The sequence below is a fragment of the Nothoprocta perdicaria genome, unplaced genomic scaffold, assembly GCF_003342845.1.
Source record: "Nothoprocta perdicaria isolate Ctin4 unplaced genomic scaffold, notPer1 scaffold_30, whole genome shotgun sequence".
NCBI classification, from domain to species: domain Eukaryota; kingdom Metazoa; phylum Chordata; class Aves; order Tinamiformes; family Tinamidae; genus Nothoprocta; species Nothoprocta perdicaria.
The window spans coordinates 5263078-5285822 of record NW_020455533.1 but is presented as its reverse complement, the minus strand read 5'-3'; the positions used below and the strand labels follow the sequence as shown (position 1 = coordinate 5285822).

At 57.0% G+C, this 22745-nt stretch overlaps 1 protein-coding gene across 1 annotated transcript in view; it reads right to left on the bottom strand.

The window, feature by feature from the left end:
* Positions 1-2783: 2783 nt before the first annotated feature.
* Positions 2784-22745, bottom strand: part of ACSF3 (acyl-CoA synthetase family member 3) — a 45128-nt gene continuing 25166 nt past the window's right edge. The window contains exons 6-9 of the mRNA XM_026042297.1: positions 17453-17579; positions 4398-4532; positions 4068-4179; positions 2784-2901 (exon numbers count right to left, since the gene is read on the bottom strand). Coding sequence (XP_025898082.1) covers positions 2784-2901; positions 4068-4179; positions 4398-4532; positions 17453-17579 — 492 coding nt within the window. The remainder of the gene's footprint in view (positions 2902-4067; positions 4180-4397; positions 4533-17452; positions 17580-22745) is intronic.

Genomic DNA, 22745 nt, shown 5'->3' with positions numbered 1-22745 from the left:
GGGTGCATGGGCGGCCGGGCCGGGCGCCGCGGTGGCTCTGGGGCAGGAATGCGGCAGTTGTCGTGGGCTGGGCGCCGCGGGCCGGTGCCGGGCGGCATCCCGCAGGAATGTCGCGCCATGCCGGCCGGGCGGCAGCGCCCAGCAGCTGCTGGGCCCAGCAATGGTGCTGGCCACAGGATCCCACGAGGCAGGACACGCAGAGGGGACCTTGGCCCCTGTCTCGGCTGCCAGCAGCCCTGGCATGCACAGGAGGGTGCACAAGCACTGGCACATGYGTGGGGGTGCACGGGCACACACTCCCATGCTGCAGGAGTGCACAGACACGCATGCGTGTGTTTGCACACACTTGCACACGCATGTTTCCCATGTGCTGGGCTGCACATGCGTGTCCCGCGGGAGCCGCCGGCCTCCCCCCCTTCCCGGAGCCCCACGGAGCAGAGCCGGGGCTGGCAGCGTTGGCCAGGCCGCCAGGTGCCGGGGCCATCTGCGGCGCGGCGGGYGCTGGAGCGGGGCCAGGCGGCGCTGCCGGCTGCACCGGCCACCGCGGCACCCGCCGCCTGCGCCGTGGGGCGATGCCAGGGCCCAGCTCCAGCCCCCGTGCCCACAGCTGCCCCACACGTGGGTGCCTCTCCGGGTGCTGCACGCGCAGCAGCGCGGAGCCCGGCACGGCCCGTGCAGGGGCGCGCTGCGGCACCGGGCGCGCGGCGGAGCAGCGGTGCCGCAGCCCGGGACACCGGCGCCGTGCTCGGCCCGGGCACCGCGGCGAGGCTGCAGCACCAGGTGGCAGCATCGGCCCGGGCACGGGCGCCGCGCTGCCCTGCGCRCTCGCATGCTGCAGGTCGCAGGGTCTGCACGGGCGCCCTGCTGCGGGGTGCGCGTGGGACCCCCGCCCTGGGGACACAGCCGAGCCCCGGCTGCCCCGTGTGGGACAGGGGCTGCCCGGGGCCCCGCGGGACCAGGGCTCCCTGGCGTCCTGCCCCCAGCTCCCCTTTCTGGGATCCAGTGCCCCAATTTCCTCCTCAGCCCTGGGCATCTTTCACTGAGCGCTGCAGGACACACAGGGACATGAGCCGGGTCCCTCGCGTGCCGCTTTCTGACCGGCCCTGCATGGTGTGTCCGGGGATGTGGGACAGCGGGACAGCTTCTCCCGGGACACAGGAGACAACCTGTCCCGGCATGTGGGGGACAACCTGTCCGGGGACACGGATAGCTGGTCCTGGGACAYGGGGACAGCCAGTCCTGGCAGTGGGAGCTCAGCAGGGGCTGGGACCTGCCTGTCCCCGCTGTGCCCAGTCCAGACCGGCACCACAAGCTGCGTGTGGAGCAGCTCCCGGCGCTCCGGGTCTCACGCGGCCGTAACCGCTGCCGTCGGCTACGAAGCGTGCGCAGGGCCGGGCACGACGGGCGCCGCTTTGGGGGGCTGCTKCTTTAGTGCTTGTACTGCACCGGGATGCCGGGCAAGGGCCTGGCAGCCCTTAATGAAGCAGATTGATGGCTTAAKAGCCCGCGGCGTTACGGGTAATTGAATGGTTGTGCACGCGTGGTGCGGCTCGCGAGGGAAGCGCCCGCAGCGCCCGGGATGCACCCAGGGATGCGCCCGGTGACAACGGGACTCGTGCACAAGGGACCAGCTGCCCCAGCATGGCCCATGGGGCCGGTTTTGGGGCTGCCTCCGCTGTCCCCAGCACCCAAAGGCTTCGCTGCTGAGCACCCTCGCTGCCCCAGGCACCCGAGAGGAGCAAACTCAGTGGTGGCGGCACCGCGTCCCCGCTCCGCGGCCTGGCTCCCACTGCGCCTTTTGGTGTGTGACAACCAGGTGTTTTACAGTATTTGCTACCTGTGATCATCCATCAAAGCAATCGATAGCGTTCCTGCAGAGTTTTATTAATGATCTTGTCACCGGGCTGGTGCTGGGTGCCGGGGCTTGTCGAGGATGATAGATCATTAAGAGCTTTTGCTGCTATTTATTCTCCAGTGACCTTGTCTCTCTCCATTGTTGCTTGCTTAAGAGTTATGAATGTGAGACATGATAATTTGATATTGATCTATTTGGTAAGTTAAAGAATTTACTGCGTTGTTGATGTTTTAACAAAGGACCCGCTCTGTCCCTGACGCAGACCCGGCGCCCGGCTCTGCACCGCGGTGAGGCCCGTGCACCCGCGGCCTCCGTTCTTGTCCCCAGCCCTGTCCCCATCTCCGTCCCTGTCCCCATTCCCATCCCCATCCCTGTCCCCATCCCCATCCCTGTCCCTGTCCCTGCCCCCATCTCCATCCTCATCCCATCCCCATCCCTGTCCCTCTCCCTGTCCTCAACCCCATTCCTGTCCCTGTCCTCATCTCCATCCCCATCCCATCCCCATCCCCATCCCCGTTCCTGTCCCTGTCCCCATCTCCATCCCTGTCCCCATTCCCATCCCATCCCCATTCCTGCCCCTGTCCCCATCTCCATCCCTGTCCCCATTCCCATCCCATCCCCATTCCTGTCCCTGTCCCCATCCCCACCCCGGGTGGGAGCACCTCTCCCATGGGGCTCACTCTGCTCCCTGCTCCCTCCAAACCAGACCGTGGGGCCGGTGAAGGAGCCACGGGAAGGGTTGGGAGGCAGACACGATTCTCAGGCATCCAGCAGCTCCCACGGGCAGTTTTCCGCTCCTTTCAGCTCGGCCAAGGAGGAGACAGGGACGAATCCTGCTTTTCCTGCACTTTATTCCGAGGACAAGACCCCGGGGCGCTCGTCGCTGCCGGCGGTGCCGCCGCAGGGCGCCCGGCGGCCGGGCCGCCCGCTAGCCCGGGTAGAAGCGCTGCAGAAGGTCCCTCTTGTTGACCTTGCCCATCTGGTTGCGCGGGATCTCCTCCACCACGATGAGCTCCGTGGGGATGGCGTAGGGCGCCATGCTCCCCCTGCGGCACGGGAGCGTCCCCAGGGACGCGGTGGCCTCGCTCCGCGCTCCTTGGGGGCCGGGGGAGCAGGGAACAAACCCAGCAAGTCCCTGCGCCCCCGAGCAGCTCCTGCTGCCTGCGTGTCACCGAGCCGGGGCCGCCCTGGCACCGACGCTAACGGGAGCTGCCGAGTGTGCGCCCCCCGCCGCTGTCCCCTGCCATATGGACGCTCTAACTCGGGATGGCGCCTGTCACCGGGAAGTGAGGCTGGAGGCGAACGCGGCAAAATGAATCACTCCGAAGAGGGACATGTGTCTCCTGCCAGGGAGCGAGGAGAGGGCCAGGCGAACGCAAGTGACGTCTCCAATAAYGGGGAGGGACAGGGCGAGGGGGAGGACGCGGCGCGGGGGCACGTGGAGACCCCGGGCAGAGGCTGAGGAGGCTCCCGAGGCCCGGGAGCGAGGCCAGGGGCTCCACGGGAGGCACTGCTGTCCCCAGYACGACGCTCAGGGACCAGCCACCACACAGCACATCCCGGATCGCTCCCTTCCCGCTCCCCATCCCCGTCCTGGAGCCCAGYGAGGGTCCTGGGTGCAGCACCCTCCGTACCAGCCCAGCCATGGGGTCTCTACCCGCTGCAACGTGTGGTGCCCAGTGTCGTGGGGGGAGATTGCAAGAGGGCATCAGCACAAGGGAGGCAGAGCTGCCCCTGCTGTGGGCAGCCCTGGGGACACCAGTGACCAGACCCGTGTCCCTGGCATTGCCCCGGGGCTCTTTGTCTGTGTCTCTCCCCACCCAGGAGYTGTTTGCTCGGCGCGGCGGCTCCCTCGCATCGCCCAAACCACAGCCCCCCAGCCGTGAGTTTTGCAAATCCGGGGGAAATCTTTAATTGGCTGCCTGCGCAGCCCCTGATGAAACGAGAGCTCCTACTGCTCGTGAAATAGCGCCAGCCTTGCCAAAAATATCCCCAGCCTGAAGGAGGGAGGTGCCAGGGAAAGGAAGAAGCTACTATTACTATTATCCCATTCTTTTTGCTAAGGGAATATTAGCAATAAACCCCGCAGCTCTTCCTCACGTCTGGCAGCCCTGGCTGTTCCCACCGGCTCCTCCCTCCCTCCTTTCCCGGGTGCCGCCCTGCGGGTGCCGCAGCCCCGTGCCCGGCTGCCCGCCSTGCCGCGCGGCCCTACCTGGCCCAGGCCTTGAGCTCCTTCACGGACAGCATCTCCCCCTTGCGCAGCTGCACCACGGCGCTCACCCGCTGCCCCCACACCATGTCCGGGGGCCCGAGCACGGCCACATCTGGGGGGAGAGCAGAGCCCACSGGCTGAGCAGCCCCCCAAGCGCTGGTGGTCCCGGGGGGGACGCAGGCAGTGGCACCGCTGCAGGCGGTGGCACAGAGGGACCCGGCATGGGATGGAAGTGGGCACTGCGGTGCAGGGCTGGGCAGGGACGTGCCCAGAGCCAGGGCAGCGTGTCGGGCCCCTGCCCAGGTCGCGGGCAATGCCAGCAGCCCCTACCTGTGATGTGCGGGTGTGCGAGCAAGTGCCGCTCCACTTCCAGGGCGCTGATTTTGAAGCCGCCGTTCTTGATGATGTCCACCGAGGTGCGGCCCTTGATCCAGTAGACGCCGTCCCTGTAGGCTGCCGTGTCCCCTGGAAGCACAACGGGCTCCATCAGAGACCCCCGCGCCAGCCCATCTCCTTCCCAGCAGATCCGCACGTGCAATGGCTCTGTGCACGTGCAAGTGTGCGTGTGTGCACATGCACGAATATGAATGTGTGCATGTGCACACTTGCATGTGTGTGTGCATGTGTGCATAGTTGCAAGCACACGTGCATGCTGACCACAGCCACCCCGCTGCGGGGACAATCCTTGCTAGAGTCCCTGCTCCGAACGGGGGCTCTCCACGAATCCAGGCAAACGCAGGTGACTGAGAAGCAGGRTCACGCTGGCACAACCGGCTAACCATGCACCAAGCTGGTGCACTTCGATAGCTCCTTGAGATGATGGCACACCCTTTGCTGCCCTGGCAGAGCTGTTTGCAGGTGGCACTCAGCACCATGCTCGTTATTCGGCTTGGTGGCACCTGGCTCAGCCGAGGGGACACCACCTTCGCAGGGCTACAAGGAGCCTGCAGGACGCGGGTGTCACCGAGGTCCCTCCTGTCCTCCAGCTCCCTGTCAGCACCATGAAGGACGGTGTGGCGCCAGCTCGGGCCCTGCGCAGCAGCGAACACCCGGCGTCACGGCTGCGAGCGGCCGGCAGCAGCCTGGTAACCCCCCCGGCTCCTCCTTTGCACCTCTCCCCTCCCGCAAACCGAGCGCCGGCATCGCTGTCACCTCCGGCGGTGGCAGGACGGAGCCGCTGCGTGTCACCCGCCGCGGCTCGAGGACAGCCGCGTTAGCCCCTGCCCCGCGCCATCTGCCACCAGCCGAGCACGGCGAGCGGCGCGTGCGGAGCGGGCGTCCCGGCCTCTGCCAGCTAAGAGAGGCTGCCCTTTGCTTAATGACTCTTAATGACACAAACACTCCTCTCCCCGCCGCTGGGGACGCAGGGCGGCTGAGCCGGGGACGGCACTGTGCTGCCCTAAGCTCCCGGCCCCGCCAAGCCTCCTTCCACCCGGCTCCCCGGGAACACACGGCACATCCTGCAGGATGCGCTGCGAGTGGGAAACCCCACGGCCAACGCTGAGCCGCAGGGCGAGGCCACTCCGAAAACACATGTTGTGCGTGTGTGGCGCCTGTTCTGTGCGTGTGTTGTACCCGTGTTGTACCTGAGCTGTGCCCGGCTGCACTGCCCCACGGGCGCAGCCGACGCTCGCGAGGCGCCGGGATTGCTGCCTCCCTGACAGCAGCCGKCACCGCTGCCTTTGGATGTGTTTCAAGACGCTCCGCGGGCATCTGCTGTGCGAAATGTTGACGGCTCCGCGGAGCCGCGTGCCGGGAAGGCTCCGGCACCGGCGGAGCTGGGGGTGTGCGGCACCGGAGCTGCAGGCAGCGCTGCATGTGTGTGTACAGACACATAGATACACATCTACATGAAGACAGATAGATASATATGAAGGTTTTATATATGGATATAAATATATATATTTATATCTAATCTAYTTATATCTATAGATATATAGATATTTATATTTTTATATATGTATATATATAAAACCTGCAGCCGGCTGGCACGAGTGGCACAGCCTGAGCAAGGAGGGGAGGGATGTGGCCGATGGAGCGAGCAACCGGCATCTCCACCGCCTGCACACCCTGTGGAAAAGACTTTTTCCTGCCACTTTGTGTTAAAAATGAAGCTTTGGGGCAAGACCATCTACACGCACCGCGAGGCTTGTCAGCGGCCCCCTGGACCCGCTGTGGCGCTTGCAGCGTGTCCCTTGCCCAGCRCAGCCCTGGATGCGGGTGGGCTCCCGCAGGGCCCGTCCCCCGGCTCGCGCTCGTTCCTGCGGCGAGGCGCCGGCGTGGGAAGGGGCTGTGATTCCCATGGGAAAGGATCTGCTGGCTCCGGGCTGCGGCGGGCACCAAACCAGCCTGGCGGCAGCTCCGTGCCCAGCGCTGCTGCTGGGGGGATCCCGGGGCTGCCGGGGAGACGAGCCCCAGCACCGACCTGGCGGCGCTCCAGCCCGGCTCTTTGGGGAGCTTTTGCCCCCCAAATTCCCAGAGGAACCCCCAGGGCTTCCAAGGGAGCCATCCTCGGAAGGATGCACATCCCTGGGCCTGGAGAAGGGCTGCGCTGCCTGGATGGGCCTGGTGGCTGGAGCAGYGGCAGGATCCCAGCCGGATCCCGGGAAGCCTCCGCAAGGCAGCAGGAACAGCTTCTCTTTGCCCTTCTCTGGTGCCTTTCAGCCGTGGATCCCAAAGCGCTCCAAAGCGGAGCCTAATTAGGCAGTAAAGGGAACAGCTGGCAGGACGGGATGCRGGAGGAACGGCCTCGCTCCGCTTCCCGGCACGGAGCACTGGGCAGAAGGTTGTGCACCCGCCTCGGATCCGGGAATTAACTCTTCCRTGTGCCCCCTGCGGCGCCGCTGCTCCCGCTCCGCGGCAGCACGCACAGCAGCGGGCACGGGTTGTTTTCCAGGAAGGATCAGCCCCGGAGCTCCCAACCTCAATCCCAACGCGCATCCCAAAGCAACGCGTCCCTGCTCATCCTGCAGCGCACGGACACGCGCATCTCCTTCCTTCAAATTCCCCCGCTCCGTCCCACACAGCTGACGTCCCTCGRATCGCACCGATCCACGGAAAGGATTTTCTTGGTGAGTGAGATGCTGGGCCCCGTGGAGCCGCCTTCCTCCTCCTCCTCCTCCTCCGGGAGGAAGCTGCCAGCAGGATTCCCTGCTTCTTCCCACTGCCACTGGCTCCCTGCACTTGGGGCAAGTTTGGGAGGAGACGCGYCACAGATGAGGGATGAGGAGGAGGGCGTTAAGGAAGATCCCTGGAAGCAGCTCGGCTGTCCCCTCTGGAGCCACGTGCCCGCCTTGGGGACTCGCTGGGCTCCGTGCGCTCGCCGGCGACGCACACAACCGCTGCCCTCCCCGCCGCGACGGCACCCGCATCGATAGATCCCCCATCTGCTCCCATACATCACACCCTTCACTCCAGTTTATTAGCTGGAATAAATCATAAATATTTCATTACACATCAACGATGCTCGACTCCAGGAAGGCGCAATCCATCACCCCGCCGCTCGGCGCGACCCGCCGCCGCGCAATAAGCTTTCCAGTCTATTAACCAAGATTGATACAGTGTGCTAGGACAGACTAGGGGAATTTAGTTACGGAGCACCGGGAGAGCGAGGGCCGCGAATACAGAGCGCCGCCGGGATGATCCGTGGGGATCCGCCAGGATGATCCGCGGCTCTTCCCCATAGATGGGGCAACCCGAGCAGAGAGCAAGAGCAAAGCGCCGTGTCCGTGGCAGCTCCGAGGCCGAGCACGGCCGGGCAGGATGAACAGGAGCAGCGGCTGGTGCCTTCCCGACGGCCGCTCCATCCGCAGCCAGGCGCCCGCGGGATGCCGGGAATCCCGCTCCATGCCTGGCGGCTGGGATTGATCCACGCGGCCTCCTCCGGAGGGGCTGGACGGGGATGATGTATGGGCGCGGGGCTATGTAATGCAATGCGAAATGACAGGCTAAATGACAGGGGCGACGCTGCTCTGATTTATGGCACGCCGTGAAGAACGCTTGTCACTGCTGTCAGCCACCTTGGCTAAGAAGAGGCTCCTCCGGAGGTTACGGCACAAATTGTAGTTAATTAACAGTAATTAGCACTGGTGAAATCCAAGATTTTTGCCTCCTTGCAGAGCCCTGTTGTGCTGCAGTATGTGTCCCCTCCCTCAGCTCATCCCGGTGACAGTGGGGACCGTGTAGGTGGAGACGCTAGGAAAGGGGGAGGCTGGGGTTCGGGTTTGGCAGCTTTCCTGGGTTTTCCTGCATTCCTCGGCTTCACCATTGCCCCTGGCTCCTGCTGCTGCCCCTTGGCAGCCTGTGAGCGTCGCGCTGATCCAGAGAGCCCGTCTGACACCCTGCCAGGGCCCTCGGGGCTGAGCCCGGCTTGCCGAGCCGCCCTGGCTGCTGCGCCCACTGCAGCAACAGGGCATGGAAGCTGCCAACAGGGAGATACAGAGTTTGGGACGTCTTTAAGACCCCATGTATTGCAATCACACTGTGATTACTCAGGAGGAAGCCACCTCCCCTCCCCAGGAATACCCAGGGATCCCATTCACTTGGATTTTGCAGAGTCTCATGCAGGGGAACCAGTGCCAGCACCTTCATCTCGCTCCATCCAGAGCTCTGCTCCTGTGCCCACTGCAGCCAGGTCCCAGAGGAGCCCAGGGGCAGCCAGCAACATCCAAAGGGACCGACACAACAAGGATGGCACCGGCTCCTGAGGTKCCTTCCCCAATCCACACCTGGGAGCAATAGGAGCCAGGGTGCTTGGTGGGCACCGTCCCGCCGGCACCGCTGCAGCTTTGCACCCGCCTGAAATCTGGAGCTCATTTAATGGCTCACAAGAAAGGAAATAAATCTGTTAGAAGGGAATCGCTGCTTGTTTATGTATCTTGCCACGAACAGCACCACGAGCAGCAGCAGCAGCAGGTGCATGTGCAAGCACCATTTATTTACATAATAAAATTGCCAAGGAGATTTGTGGCTCGGGGCAGCCCTCGCTCTCGGCACGCGTGCAGCGCTCCCGGTAGCGCTAACGGAGCTGGATCCGCTCCCGCTTCCATGCTGGGAGTATCAGTGTGAAACCGTCCCCTTTTCCCAGCTGGGTCAGGAGCACTGAAGGTCCAGCAGGACCCTGCAGGTTCCCTTGTCACCAGCAGGACCTCCCGGGTGACAGGTAGGACACGAGCAGACCAAGCAGAGGGAACCCCCGTCGGCCTGCAGCCAGAATTACCACAGATGGGTTTGCCCAGAGGCCATCCAGGAATGAAAATGGGTAAGTAAAAATGAAAAACATTTTTTTTTCCTTCACATTATCATTTAAATATTTAAAGAAATCCCTGCAGACAGTAAGATGAAAAAGAAATTTCCAAGACTAATAAATAAGTAAATGCTCCAAGGTGGGGCAGCCCAGCTGAGCACGCCATGCTTTGAAGAGCACGGCGACTCACGAATGGCTAAAAATAATAATTGCAATAATAAAAACAGTGGACAAAAAGGCTGTGCTGGGGCTCCTGCCCTTTGCAGAAGGGCCGAGGGATGGATTACAGTGAGCTGAGGGCACAGCAAGTGTCCAAACCACAATCCCATAAAGATCTCTGGGGCCCATTCCAGCTGGGCTGGAGCAAATGAGTGTTTGGACACCCAGGATGGGAGCGTGATCCTGTCCCCGGTCAGACCGCTCAGGAATTTCACTTAGATGTTGCCATTCTAACCCTTCCCGATGGGAAGTTTTTAGTTTGTCACYACGGGAGACATGCTACTCACACAGCCACTTGAAAGAAAGGCCTGCCAGGGATCCAAGAGGGTCTCGTGGACCAGCACCACGAGAAGGACGACAGTCCAGCCCGCTCCCTTCCCGCACGCCGTGCTGCCTCCTGCAAGAGCTGCCTCCCAGCCCCCTTGTCAGCTTGCCCTCCTCTCGCCACAGCTCCACGCAGGACTACACGGCTCACGTCTCCTGAATATATCCCAGCTGGAGCTGCGGGTGGGAGGGAAGAGCCCCAGCTGCCCTACCTGGATGAGCCCCGTGTTCAGGCTGCTACAAGAGCCCTGCCAGGCGCTGTGATGGGGACGAGCACGCGCCGAGCAAAGAGCCTGGATTTCAGTCCTGGACTGCTCCCACCAACGTTAACCTGGCTGCAACAGCTCCGCACTGCCCAGAACTGGACTCTAAGTACCGGAGGCTCCAGGAAAACTGTTGGCACCCGATGTCGGATACAACCAAAGAGCTTGTAGAGTAATAAACATATTTGGTGCCAAAAGCTGCTCTCATTTACAGCTACAAAAACACCAGTCACTCTCTTAACTGCTGGAAATGTCACTCTTGCATGCAATCAAGGAAATAGAAGGGTTTATTTCATTATATTTTAATGACTCTAAGACTTCCAGCCATCAGGTAAATCTGACAATATCACATCCTTAGTGCTCAGGTAGGAGGAACAAACACTGAGGCAGGAAGCAGAAGATGTGAATCCTCTCTCCGCTGTGCTGGAACTACGTGTTTGTGCAGAAAACACTTCAAGGTTACAAAGGCATCCTTACACAAGGCTAACGTGCTATATCCTTGCACCTTTACTTATAGAAATGCCTCTCAAATGAGGGCTGAGGGAATGCCTGAGCCCACTTTACAGCTAGCCTGACTTCAGAGCAAGGCTTGAGGCTCCGGGTAGGGGCCTGCAGCCTCTGTCCTGGCCCATGCAGATCAGGATGATATTCCTCCTAAAGCAGCACATAGAGATGTGTTTGGRACAGCTAGGAGTTTTTTGGTAACCGTTCATCAGGTCCAAGTTATAAGGTACTAAGAAATTAAGCAGGCGAGCTTATCTCATATCTAATCAATCAAATGATTGAYTGCTTCATGGAGAAGCAGGGCCAGAGCCTTGCACAGCACCTTGTTGCCCTTGGGCTGGACTCATGAGCTCGGACTACGATGGACTGGCAAGGAAGCTCTTTCAGCCCAGCCCAGAGGCAGCCAGCACTTCCTCTGACAGGCTTCCCAAACGGCTAAGTCACATCTTCTGCAACACATTATAATTAAGGAATAATTTTTTAAAATAGAATTTGCATTAACTGAATTTATGACTAGCAGAGACACAGCAAACAAACAGAAAACCTGCAGATTACGATGCTAATTAGATGCATTTCTATTTATAATCTGCTTTGATCAGGCAAAAGCATTTTCTGTTTCAGGTGCCAGTGTTACACCCACAAACGTAAGCGATTCCCTTGGCAGGGAAACACCTGCTTGTCTCTGGAGATGGGCAAGTGCCAAGAGGAATTTACAGAGACGGGACCAGGTATGAGCTGCTCGCGGCCGTGCCACTGCTCCTTCTCCTCGGTGACAGGACAGGGGAGGGCGGCCTGAGAGGAAGAACTGCTGGAGTCTGATCAAGGCTGAACTGCTCAAGATGCTTCTACAACCACCAGATCCATCTGGCTTGAAAAACTGTTGTGCCAGCAGCTTTGCCTTGAGCGTCAGAAGCAGCAGCACTGAAACCTCCAGAGAGAAGGGGCCAGTCCCTGAACCAGTCCCTGAGCTTTATCACTGCATGGAGATTTGCATCTGCAGCAAAGGCAGGTCCGACCTGGACAGGTCTATCAGGAGCAAACTCGGAACTCCCTAGTGCCCAATTTCACAGATCACAGTGGAAGAGCCTGAGCTGAGAGAGGGGGTCACAGGAAAAGTAGCTGATAAGAGTCTGGTGGTTTTGTGGCCTGCATAAGGGATCTAGCAAGAATTCTGTGATAAAACAGGACTTACCAGTGTGAAAAACAGCTACAAGGTTGTATTTTAAACGCAGCTTAAAACAGAAACTTAAAAGATATGAGTCATCATTTTGAAATGGGCATCAAGCAAGTTAAATAACTCTTACTTTCTTAACGACATATTAATCAAAGTGCATTGATCCTTGAATCAGATTCTACTAGCAACAAGCTTTCTATCTTCTCCATCCTGATGCATGCATTAAGAGAGTTTTATTCTGACAGATACAATATAGCAATCAATAAAATCTTATTATATGGAGCTGAGATACATGGATTTGCTGCGGGATTTATGCACTGCTTTCAAACCCAGTGCTATTTCATGTCTCAGCCTTAACCTGTAATTGAAAATAAATCTCCCCGAATACACAAGATTCTAATTTTCTGGATGTCTGGGCAAATGTGAATGGAAGCTGGTCTTCCCCCAGGGAGAAGGCTACTCCCTGATCCTATCACTGTCTCCGTACAGCCCACCACGCTGCCGGATTCCTATGGAGACAGCACTGGGCACAGCGGGAGAAACATCCGGGCAAAGAGACAACGCTCGGGCACCGCGCTGTGTTTGCAGTCCCGGAGCCTCGGTGCGCTTGCTCGGGACTGCAAAGGCGTCTGCCTGCCTGCACATCACTGCCTCCTGCGCAAAGATAACACGATGTGACACCTGCCAGAGCCCGAGCAATGCGAGCGTCAGGAAGCTGGGAGAGACGCACCGGGAATGGGGAYGGCCACAGGGCTGGGAACTGGTATCTGCTGCTCCCCTCCAGCTCCCGGCGTGAGCTGGTCTGAGCTTTCTCTCCCTCTGCAGTCTCCTTGGGATTTGCTTCATTCCCCCAGGCTTGGACGAGTGACAGCAGGTAGAAATCCAGCAGCCTCTCTGGAAATGGCTGGGGGGCACTTGGATCTAAGCAGCTCTGTCAACAGCGTTAATACAATAAAAATAATCAAATTCACTCAAATGGAAATGAGAGATGCAGAGGGATAGGCAGACGGCAGTGCAAATCCGAGGAAATGAGCACCAGCAAATCACCTACACAACACCGAGAGCTCAGATACTTCTCTAAAGACTCAAGAGCTTGAATTGATCAAGAAGGCACAGCAGCATCGTGCTCTCTTTTTATTTCCTATAACATATACATACTGTTTCTCCTCCCCTGAAGGCACAAAGCAGGCATATTTGTAAAGGGATGTCCACACAGGTTTCTTATAAAATACATATATGATGTTTCCCTCCAGAGGCCACAGGGAGAAGAAATATGGGTTGCAGCTGCTGTCAGTCAGAAAGGAAAACGACTGTTGCCATATAAGACCTGACTCTACCTTTTTTTTAGGGGAGTCCTGATTTTCTAGATAAATATACAATATTTATCCTTCCATCTATAGGAATATATCCTTCTGTTTATAGGAATTGCAGCCAAGAACAGAAAACGGCTTAGAGAAGTTATTGGGAGTGGCAGTGGGGGCAAGACCTGCAGCCAGAAGACAACCTTAAAGCTGGAAGGTCCTTTTTAAGCTTTGAAGGGCAGAAAGGAGCTGGGAAGATGCCCCAGTGCAGCGCTTCGGCCGGCGGCGTGTGGGTTTGGAGCGTGATGCTGTCACTCGTCTTGAAGGCCCGTGTGGAAGGGAAGTGGCACCGTGGAGCTGTGACCCACCGAACGCACGTCACCCGCTGCGGAAAGTGCGGCTGGATACCGAGAAGTCGCGGTCCCRGCTGCCCTCCGGCTCTCCTGGGAAACCTGGGAGCTCTCACAGCTCTGCAACAACACCCACCTTGCAAAGGGCAGCTGTGGACCGGAACCTGTCAGCCTGTTCACGGAATTTCTCTGCAAGTCTTTGGGAAGGAAAAGGCTTCTGAGGTGAGAGCTGGTGGACTGGAGAGTCAAAACCAAGGGCTCTTCTGCAACATGCATTTTAGGGAGCTKCTAGGTTAACTTGAAATTAAAAAGCGAATCAAAGGAGAAAATGAGCGCTGGTGAAGCCCGCTTTTGTGTGCACAAACTCTGAGGGTAGATACCAGGCAGAGCCACACAGTGATTATCATCAGCAAACCACCAAACCTGCCCCCAGGCACTCTCTCTGAAGCCTTTTGGTCCCGCTTTGCTCAGGTGGGGACATCCCCAGGCAGTCACTCGCACAGCACACACTGCGTGGTCACTGCTGCCTCACTGGCAAAGCCTGTGCCAGGAGCAGAGAAACAGCAAATCAAGACTGCAAAGCATGGAGGAATATTTTATATAAATACACATGCAACTTTGCACTCCCTGATTAAGAACTGAGTCACGGCGGGGTTTCTACTGCCATGAGATATTCCCTGGGCAGGGAGACTTGCCTGCTTTACTGTGTGAGACTGGAGCAACGCACAGAGCCTGTGCTTAATAACTGCATCTTACCCCCCCAAAACCCTCCCTATTCTGCATTTGGCACTTGGCATACAGAGAAGTCACAACGCTTGGTGTTTAGCAGTGCAGCAGGTCCAAACCACTGCATGTCTCCCTTTGCTCAGCAAGAAAAGCCTTTCTAGGGACAGATCCACCACGAGGTGCAGTAAGAGCAACACTCTGCGCTTTCCCTTGCAGTAATTATTCTTCATTTGCTGACCTGCTGGTTTTTAGGATTGTCATTAACAATCAGCAGAGKGCTAAATTACAGCTGAGGAGTTATTCACACTGCCTCCAAGTTCGCTCTCTCCAGATCTCATTCCCACTCCAGCTGAGCGCACGCTTCCCGTGTCCTTGAGGCACACGAGGGGACCTGGCCACAGCTGCCCATCACAGCTACCCACTTCAGGCACGTGTCCCTGTCCCTGCGAGTGACCCACACTATTGTCATCCCTTCGGAGAGCACGAGGGATGCTCATACTGCTTGCTCTCCACTCCTTCAGTCAGAAATACCATCACTCTGGTTTCAAGAGCCCAAAGCGCAGTCCCACCTTTAAAACACTGCCCTACTATTTGCAAGCATCACTGGCAGTTGGGAGGTACCACCTCTGCCTGGCTTGGGCTAAGCCAGCCTGGAAAGGCCAGGCCACAGCAGCGAGCTACAACGAGGTACAAACTTCCAGCTTCCAAACTTCCAGCTTCCATCACATGGAGATTTGAGCTCTCCTGCTGAAAGCCCCATGGGTTTCCAAAGGCAGCCCCAGGCCCAGAGGGACCGGCGGGATGAGCAAGGAACAGCAGGTCTCACTGCAAAACTGCCTAAAYGAGCCTTGGAAAAACAGCCTTGCCTACCTTGCATCTGCAAAAGCTGCAGAAAGCAGTCAGGAGAAACAAGAAAAGGAAGAAAGGAAGGCAGCGAGCGGGGGAAGAAAATTAAAAGCCTGTTGTCCTCCTTCGACAGCTACAAAGGGTATCAAAGAGGAAGCCCCGACGGYGGATTACTGCTGGGAATGTCTTCCAGGCATCCTCCGACCTGTCTCTAACCCCACGTGGCCGTCTCCGCTCCCCCCTTATTCCTGGCTCGAACGCTTTGCTCAGCTAGCGAAAGGGTTAAGTTTAATTTATACTGATTTCTATTTAATATCATTCTCTCCCCGTAGGAGCCGGCAGCTGTGAGCTGATTGTACTCTCTCATTATGCAGTCTGTATCACTAATGGCCTGTGACAAAGGCATGCCATCTTCCAGGCCTTACCCCCGAGAGCCAATTAAACACACATACTCCCTTCCTGTTTGCAGCGCATTACAATGAAATTAAACTGAATTTCAAAATCATTTTCTCCTAAAGACATCTCTTTGCAATAATTAATGCATGCTATTCCTTTGCAGCTGAAATATTCATCAGGAGTGTTGACTAAAAAATTTTCAGAGTTGATTGCCCTGTGTGCGGCTCTGCTGATGCTCGAGTCCCAGCCTGGCACCGGGGTGGCAGCAGGACCGCTGGCACTCCCAGCAGGGCAGCCCCGCATCGGATTCGGAACAATCGTAATAATAAATCGCGTCTGCTTCGTGAATTGTCGATAAATACGGAGATTACAAAGGGCGGCATCAGAAACCCAGCCCAGTGCTCCCGACTTGAGGGCACTGCTGCCACATAATAGGGAGAAATGGAGAAGTCAGAGCTGCTTATGTGCTCGGGTGAGGTGCAAATTAGAAATCCCACCCGCTGCAGCCRCAAGATTTAGGGGCGGCGGGCGCCTATCCCGCTATCCGAGCGGCTCGGGGCTGGCGGCAGGAAGAGGGTGCTCAGAGGCACCAACCTCTGCTCCACGTTGGCAAAGCCGCCTCTCGGCACTGCCGCTCCCGCCCGCACGGCGGAATTGGGTTATTTTATTATTTAATCTAATTGCAGAGCCGTCCTGGGGGATGCGAACCGCTGACCGGGGCGGCCAGGCTCTGCCCTTGCACACCCGGTGGGACAGGCAGAGCRGGAGGTGTAATTTGAGGCACATAACTTATTCATGCACTGTCACCAAGATGCCACTCGGGAAAAGTCTTCAGTGCAGGATCGCCCTGAATTTGTTACCCGGCATTATTGGCAAGATTGGCCTTAAGAGCTCTGCGGTGAGAATTCAACATCCCAGCACTGGGGTTTCAGGTAAGGACAGTTTTAATTGTGGTCACTGTTATCAGAGCTGGATTAAAACAGGACTTTTTTTCTCCTCTGTGCAAATATTTGACGTAAATCTACCGAGACACAGGACCCAGCTGCAATAGGTATTAATGCTATTGCATCTTCTAGTGGAAGCTAGGGCAAAGGAACAAAATGTAGGAAGTTTTCTCATCTCTAGAACGTTTGATATTTCAAAAACRTCCCCCACCTTTAATCAAAAAAGGCAAATCTTGAAAATTTTCAATATATGAGAATCCAGAACAAAAAGAAAAGTTTTCTCTGGATTTTAGTATGTATCATACAAAAACAAAATGAGCTTTTAAAACTTAAAACAAAAAGCTCTATTTGGAAGATTCCGTTTTCACTTTTAAAAATATCAAAAAAGCGACATTCTGGCAATTTCAAAGCCTTCTTCCCAAACCTCTCCCCAGCTGAAGACACCAGCTGTGATTCTCCCCCAGAAAAGTTCACCTTTCCATGAATTCATGCTTCCTGACTGCAAAACACAAGCTCCTTGAGATACTCTCCAGTGCCCCCAGTGGCCGAGCCCCAAGACTTCAGAGATCCCCCTGTGCACACGACGCTGCCCATACGCAGGGCTTTCGCTGAGCAGATCTTGTGCTTTTAATGCTCAGCCAGCTCGCCAGGATGATGACAGGGACAAAACGCCCCTGCACACAGGACGCTGCCCACGAGGGAAGGCAAGCAGGTCAGATGCAGACCTATGGAGATCAGCAGAGGTTTTCTACTAACGTGGCACCCATGCAAGTCATGCCGAGTGACAACTGCTCTCCAGGTGCTGAGGCTGCAGCGCTCAAGCCCCACAAGGTGCATTGCGTTTACAAGGAGTCAGCTCCAAGCGCTCCCTGCTCCTTGGAGGAGACAAGCAAAGAGCCTCCCCRAAGCAGCACCTGGTTTCTTGAAGCACCTTGGCCTGCAGCTCAGCTAGCCCGCGGCACCCGAGCTCGAACCCAGGCCAGCACCCCGTAACCGCGGGCACAGAATCAGCAGAGGACCCCGAAGCTGCTGACCTCCCTCCTTCCTCGCTCCCAGGCCGCTTGCAGACGCTGCAGGGACCCCCTTACGGTACCTGTTCGGAACCAGCCATCGGGCGTGAAAGCCTCCTTCGTCTCCTTGGGTCTGTTCCAGTACTCGCGGAACACCGAGGGCCCCTTAACGAAGAGCTCCCCTTCCTGGCCTTCCAGGCCCGGCGTCACCTGCAACAGAGGGACAGTCAACGCCAGCGCAGCGGCTGCTGATCAGCAAGGCACAGCCTTACTGATCCTAGCCCTCCAGAGCCTCTCGCTGCCTGCCCACCGACAGGACCTCCTTCCCTAGGTGGATAAGAACCCGTGTGTGTGTCTGCAACGTTCAGGAGTGCTGCAAATCCGTGCTGGGRTTATCTGTACACGGGAGCTGCCAGTCCGGAACGCAGCCGCGATCCAGAGCGCTTCACACCTTCTGGTTCTGTGTAACGGAGGGGAAAGATCTCGGAGGCAGACAGCTGGCTGGGAATACTCCTGGAAGGGGGACCATCCTTTCTGCTAGCTGGCAAGTCGTGAGGCAGGCACGGCTGCAGGCAGGGCTGCCTGCATGCTGCTGCCTCCCGAGCAGCCTCTGGCGCTCTCCAGGTTGTCCCCGGGAAATCCTTTGGGAAACCCTCTCCCAGAGCAGCCCCAGAGCGCCCCATCCCCGCTCCCARAGCCTGTGCTGTGGGGAAGGCTTTAGCACCTGCCTTGCAGGTTGAGCTTTGCAAACTGCAGCCCTCCTGCCCAGGGCATCCGTGGGCACAGGGATTCCCTCTGCCTTCTCCCAAGGCCAGGCTGGCATTTCCCACTGCGGAGGCTCTCARGGAATCAGTGAAAGATAGCAGAGGCTGGATCCTGAAAGACCCGCACATTCCAAGCAACAACACGTCCTGTCCCGGCGCGCTGCTGCAATCCGGGCCTGTGGACCTAGCAGGGACATTAGCAAGCTTAGAGGGCGAGCCGATGGCTCAGCCTTTGACAGGGCAGCCATGGGGGGACACTGGCCACCAGCTGCACCACCTGGCACTGCCACCAACCTGTGTCTTGGCTTGGGAGCAGGTGGGACCCCTGCCCTCTCGAGAGCCAGCCCTGCGTGCTGCCGGAGAGCTGCAGCTCTGTACAGCCAAGGCAACCCCAGACCAGAGCCACCCGGCAGCCTGCCCCACCGGCCGCCCCGCGCTGGGCTGCTGTTGCACAATAAAACAACCAGAAAGCGAAGCCAAAACCGAGGCTTCTTAGGGAACTGCGTAACCAGCTGGTTTTGATCTCCCCAGTTCTCAAGCAAACAGAAGCGCTAGGGTTGCTCGAGACCAAAAGTTACTGCTGTTGCTCGGCCGCTGGGAGACCCGATCCCGTTCTGACGTTCCCAGCACAAGCACCACTAGCCCTACAAGCTCCAGCCTGTTTGCAATTTCCACGGTGCTGGAATGAGTCCTCCTGCTCGTCGCAGCTGGGCTGCGCAGGTCTGGAAGGAAGCCTGTTGCGAGCTGAGAGAAGGCAGATGAAAGCAGCACATTGCTGTGACTGTGACATACTGCTGTCTGCCGTGTTGACAGAACGAAAACTTCTCTTTCCCAAACTGTCAATCTAACACCTCTGTTTTTTTCCTGAGGAGGTGGCAGGAAACACCATCTGATTTGCTCTCAGGCCTCGCTCGAAGGCAATGCATACAGTGACAACTCAGTGTTCCGCAAACCTGCACGGGCAAGTTTTCTACAGCAACAAAATGAATATCCTGCTGTTACAGAAACCCAAGAATCACAGGAAGGTTGCAGACTTGCCTGACATGGTGCGGGGTTTCTCATTGCTCCTGCACATGCATCGYGCTGTAATTACAAGGATGCGAGCGGGGTAAGAGATGAGGCCCTGGAGAGTCACAGCTGCAGCACGTTCTMGTGTGCCCAGGTTTTCTGCTCTGCAGAGAAGATGGGAAAACCCAGYGTCGTGCTAGAAGTCATTGCAGGACTCGCTGGTTCGCTCTGCTGCACCCACACAAGATGGTCTCCAAGCTGCTTTGTGCTCGAGCTGCTGCAACGCAGGCGAGATACAGCTGGGACCTTGAAAGTGAGTAATGCCAGAAATGCAGCCACAAGGGAAAACGGTAATAGCRGTCCTGGAACATCAGGCAGAAGCACAGAGAAAGCCAGGCTTTGTATCTCTTTAGAGCCTTTGATGGAAGCAAAGCTTTTCTAACATTAAATGCTTAGAAAGCTGCTTTTAAAGGCACAGTTTTTGTTTTAAGTCATTTCCTTTTGATGTCCCATCTTGGAGGGTGTAGTGACACAGTGGTCTCTGTATGCACAGCCCAAACACCTTCATGGAACTGCTGTTTTGTTAACACCTCCATGTATCACAAGTCGGACCCCTCAAGGGTCCTTGTGGTGCCTGAATGATGTTGCAGGACAGAAAAGTCATTAATGATGACTGGAATTAGCTGAACTACGGTAAAACACAGATGACACTGGATGAGTTTTCCCCAAAGGATCTCAAAGAGAGAGCCTGAAGACCGCCAAATCCACAAGCAGGACAGCGTGGCTATTTCTCTCTCATTTTCCTATCGGCTTGGCCAAGTCATCACAAAGAAGCAACTCCTGAGCCATTCAGTGACCGTGGTGTCACCCGTTAGGTACCACGGCTCTTCAAACTCGCCAGCAACACTGCTCCTGGGGAGCAGCWATTGCACCCCTGGCCTCCCAACAAGACCAACCCGGACCCCATCCGCTCTTGAAGAACTCCCCAGCTAGAGATAACAGCCTGGCTGGGCTCTCCTCACCTTGCAGGCATTTTAATAACCCGTGTGAGCCTCCAAAGCGAGTCCCTTTCGCTGCCAGGCTGCCTCTGGCTCCGCAGGAAAGGCTGGGAAAGGGGGAGGCGGTTGAGGACCTGCTAACAGCTGCCTCGCATTCGCCTACGGCTCCTGCCAGACTTTGTCTTCTGCTGGATACTGAAAGCAAGAAGGGACGGGAATTTGGTTACTGCAAACGAGCCGCCCCAGTGACCACGCTGGGGGTTGCCCACGTGCCCAGAGCTCCCCAGAGCGCGGGCGGCGCTGCCACGGGGCACGAGCCTGTGCCCTGTTTACCTGCCCGCTGCTATTTCTTGTGTGAATCAAACCTTGAACAAGCTCCAAATTTCTTGTCATATCAACTCACATTTTGGCAGAGGCTCAACCCCCATCTTATCTAGCGCTGAGCTCCTTGGCAGCAGGCACCTCCCTGTTGTGTAATTTAATGATGTTATGGCTGGCTTGCAAACAGTAAAACAGAAAGGCCGTGACGTTATCTTAATAGGATTTTGCTTGCTGAACTCCGAATGTCACTGGCACCGCTCGCCAGCGCAGGATGCAAGCGGCCCCGCTGCCAGCAGCTCGTGTCGCTTGAAAACAGCACAGATCAAAACACTGGGTCCGGGGCATTTGCCTGCTACAACCTCCTGCATCCGATCCCTGCTAAACCCTTGCATCTACCCAGCGCGAGCACACGGAGGACACGCTTGCAAAGCGGGAATCGGCGKCGGCAGCGTGGCCAGCTTGTTTGTTTCCTCGCTCCAGCAAATCTCCGAGGCCCCCTTGTTGACACGCTCGAGCTGTGTGACGAGCAGCTGCCGAAAGAGTCAGGTTGCTAATTGCACAGATATCCTATTCTTCCCGTGCCGTATTTTTTAATGCACATCTCAGCTGCTTTAACCGCCTTCCAGCAACTTTACCACGGAGCCCGGCGTGCCCTGCAAGGTCGCTCTTTGATGGCTCTCTGCTGTAAAACACACTCAGCAAGCTGAGCCGCGCCGGCCGGCACGCTAGATAAGACTGCATTTTCCACGCATGAAAATAAAAGGTTGTAATAAAGCCTTTGAAGGAGTAAGTCGGGGTGGTTATAAAATGCATATTTTCCCYGCTGCCATTTTATCCCCCTTATTAGCAGGAAGCAGTGGTGGTTGGTAAATAGCTGGGAATCCCTGCTTGGCAAGCGGCCCCGCGACTTGTTCAAAGTGGCCATTTGTTTTCCTGCGGTCTCTGATATACGCCGGGCCTCCCTCCCCTGGGAACGGCAGCAAAGGAGTTCATAATGGACTTGAATGGAATTAGGAGCTTTTATCAAGGTAGACTTACAGCAGCGCATCTTGCGCTGGGAAGCAGAAGAACCGCTGGATATTCCTAAGCAGAAACATGTGGAAGGCAAGCAGTAAAGCTGAAAGGGAAGGTTTGTCAGGAGAGGTAGTAACTTTCTGTTGGGTCGATGGAGCTGGGAGACAGATAGACATGTTTTTAGGGAGCAAAAAGAAAAAAAAAATCCTTCTTCAGGAAGCAGGACCCTAAGAATATGAATCAGCAGAGCACAACAGACATGCACCAGAGCTCCCCCAGTAAAGCTAAACCTCTTTGCTGAGTGAACACCGAAGGTGAGAGCACGTCCTCGTAGGAGGACACTCACAACACAGCCTCGTGCACTGCGAGGTGGAGGGAAGGCAGGCGGGAGCAGGAGAGCAGGGCTTGCTGGGCTGGGGAGCAGGGCAGGGAACGGAGACTCCTCCAGCCCTGCAAGCAACGCTGGGCAACGAGAAAGAGCCAACATATGGCATGCAGGAAGCACAGGAGATATTTTTAATCCACTTCCAAAGAGTTGCTGCCTTGTGCGTTAAACCAAGAATGTTCTAAGCCGTTAACATGGATGAAAGAGCCTGTGCAGCATTGAGCCATCCTGCCCTCTTACAGGATTTTGCTATTACTCTTCCCTACTTAGGCTTCCATCCTAGGGCTGGTCTGGATTCCAGAGCAGCCCAATTTGCCTGCATGACCCAGCTCCGGGCATGCACAGCCTCCTGCAGTGCTCCCATGCTGGAGCTTCCACAAAGGTCCATGTCCCACATGCTCCCATGCCCAGACCCGGAGCTCAAACCTGGGCAGCTTCCAAGGGCCAGGCATCATCACCGAAGCACCAGGAAAAGCAAAATCTTCTACGTGTGTGGGAGGAAAACTAAAGGCTTCTGCAACCCCGACTCCTCTGCCACAGGCAGCACTTCATTGCTCAGCTTAAAATGCTTGGCGCTTTTCCCCACCTTGTAAATAAGTGACTACTGCGATCAAAATAATTAAGCAACCTGGCCTTTTAAGTGATTAATAGAAAACAGTGATTTGTACGTGTCAGATTTACGGAGGTACCAGAGCTCTTTTAGCAGTTTTCACAGCGCAGTAACTTGTCTTCATGCCACAGCATGGAATATAACGTAACATGGAGAGAGCTGCGTCCCGCTCCTGGCCTGTGCACAGCCCTGGGCTGCACCCACGGAGCAGCCTCGGCTCGTGCTACCAGGCACAGAGGCCACGAGCCAGGGAGAGCTGCCGCTGGGTCCCCAGCA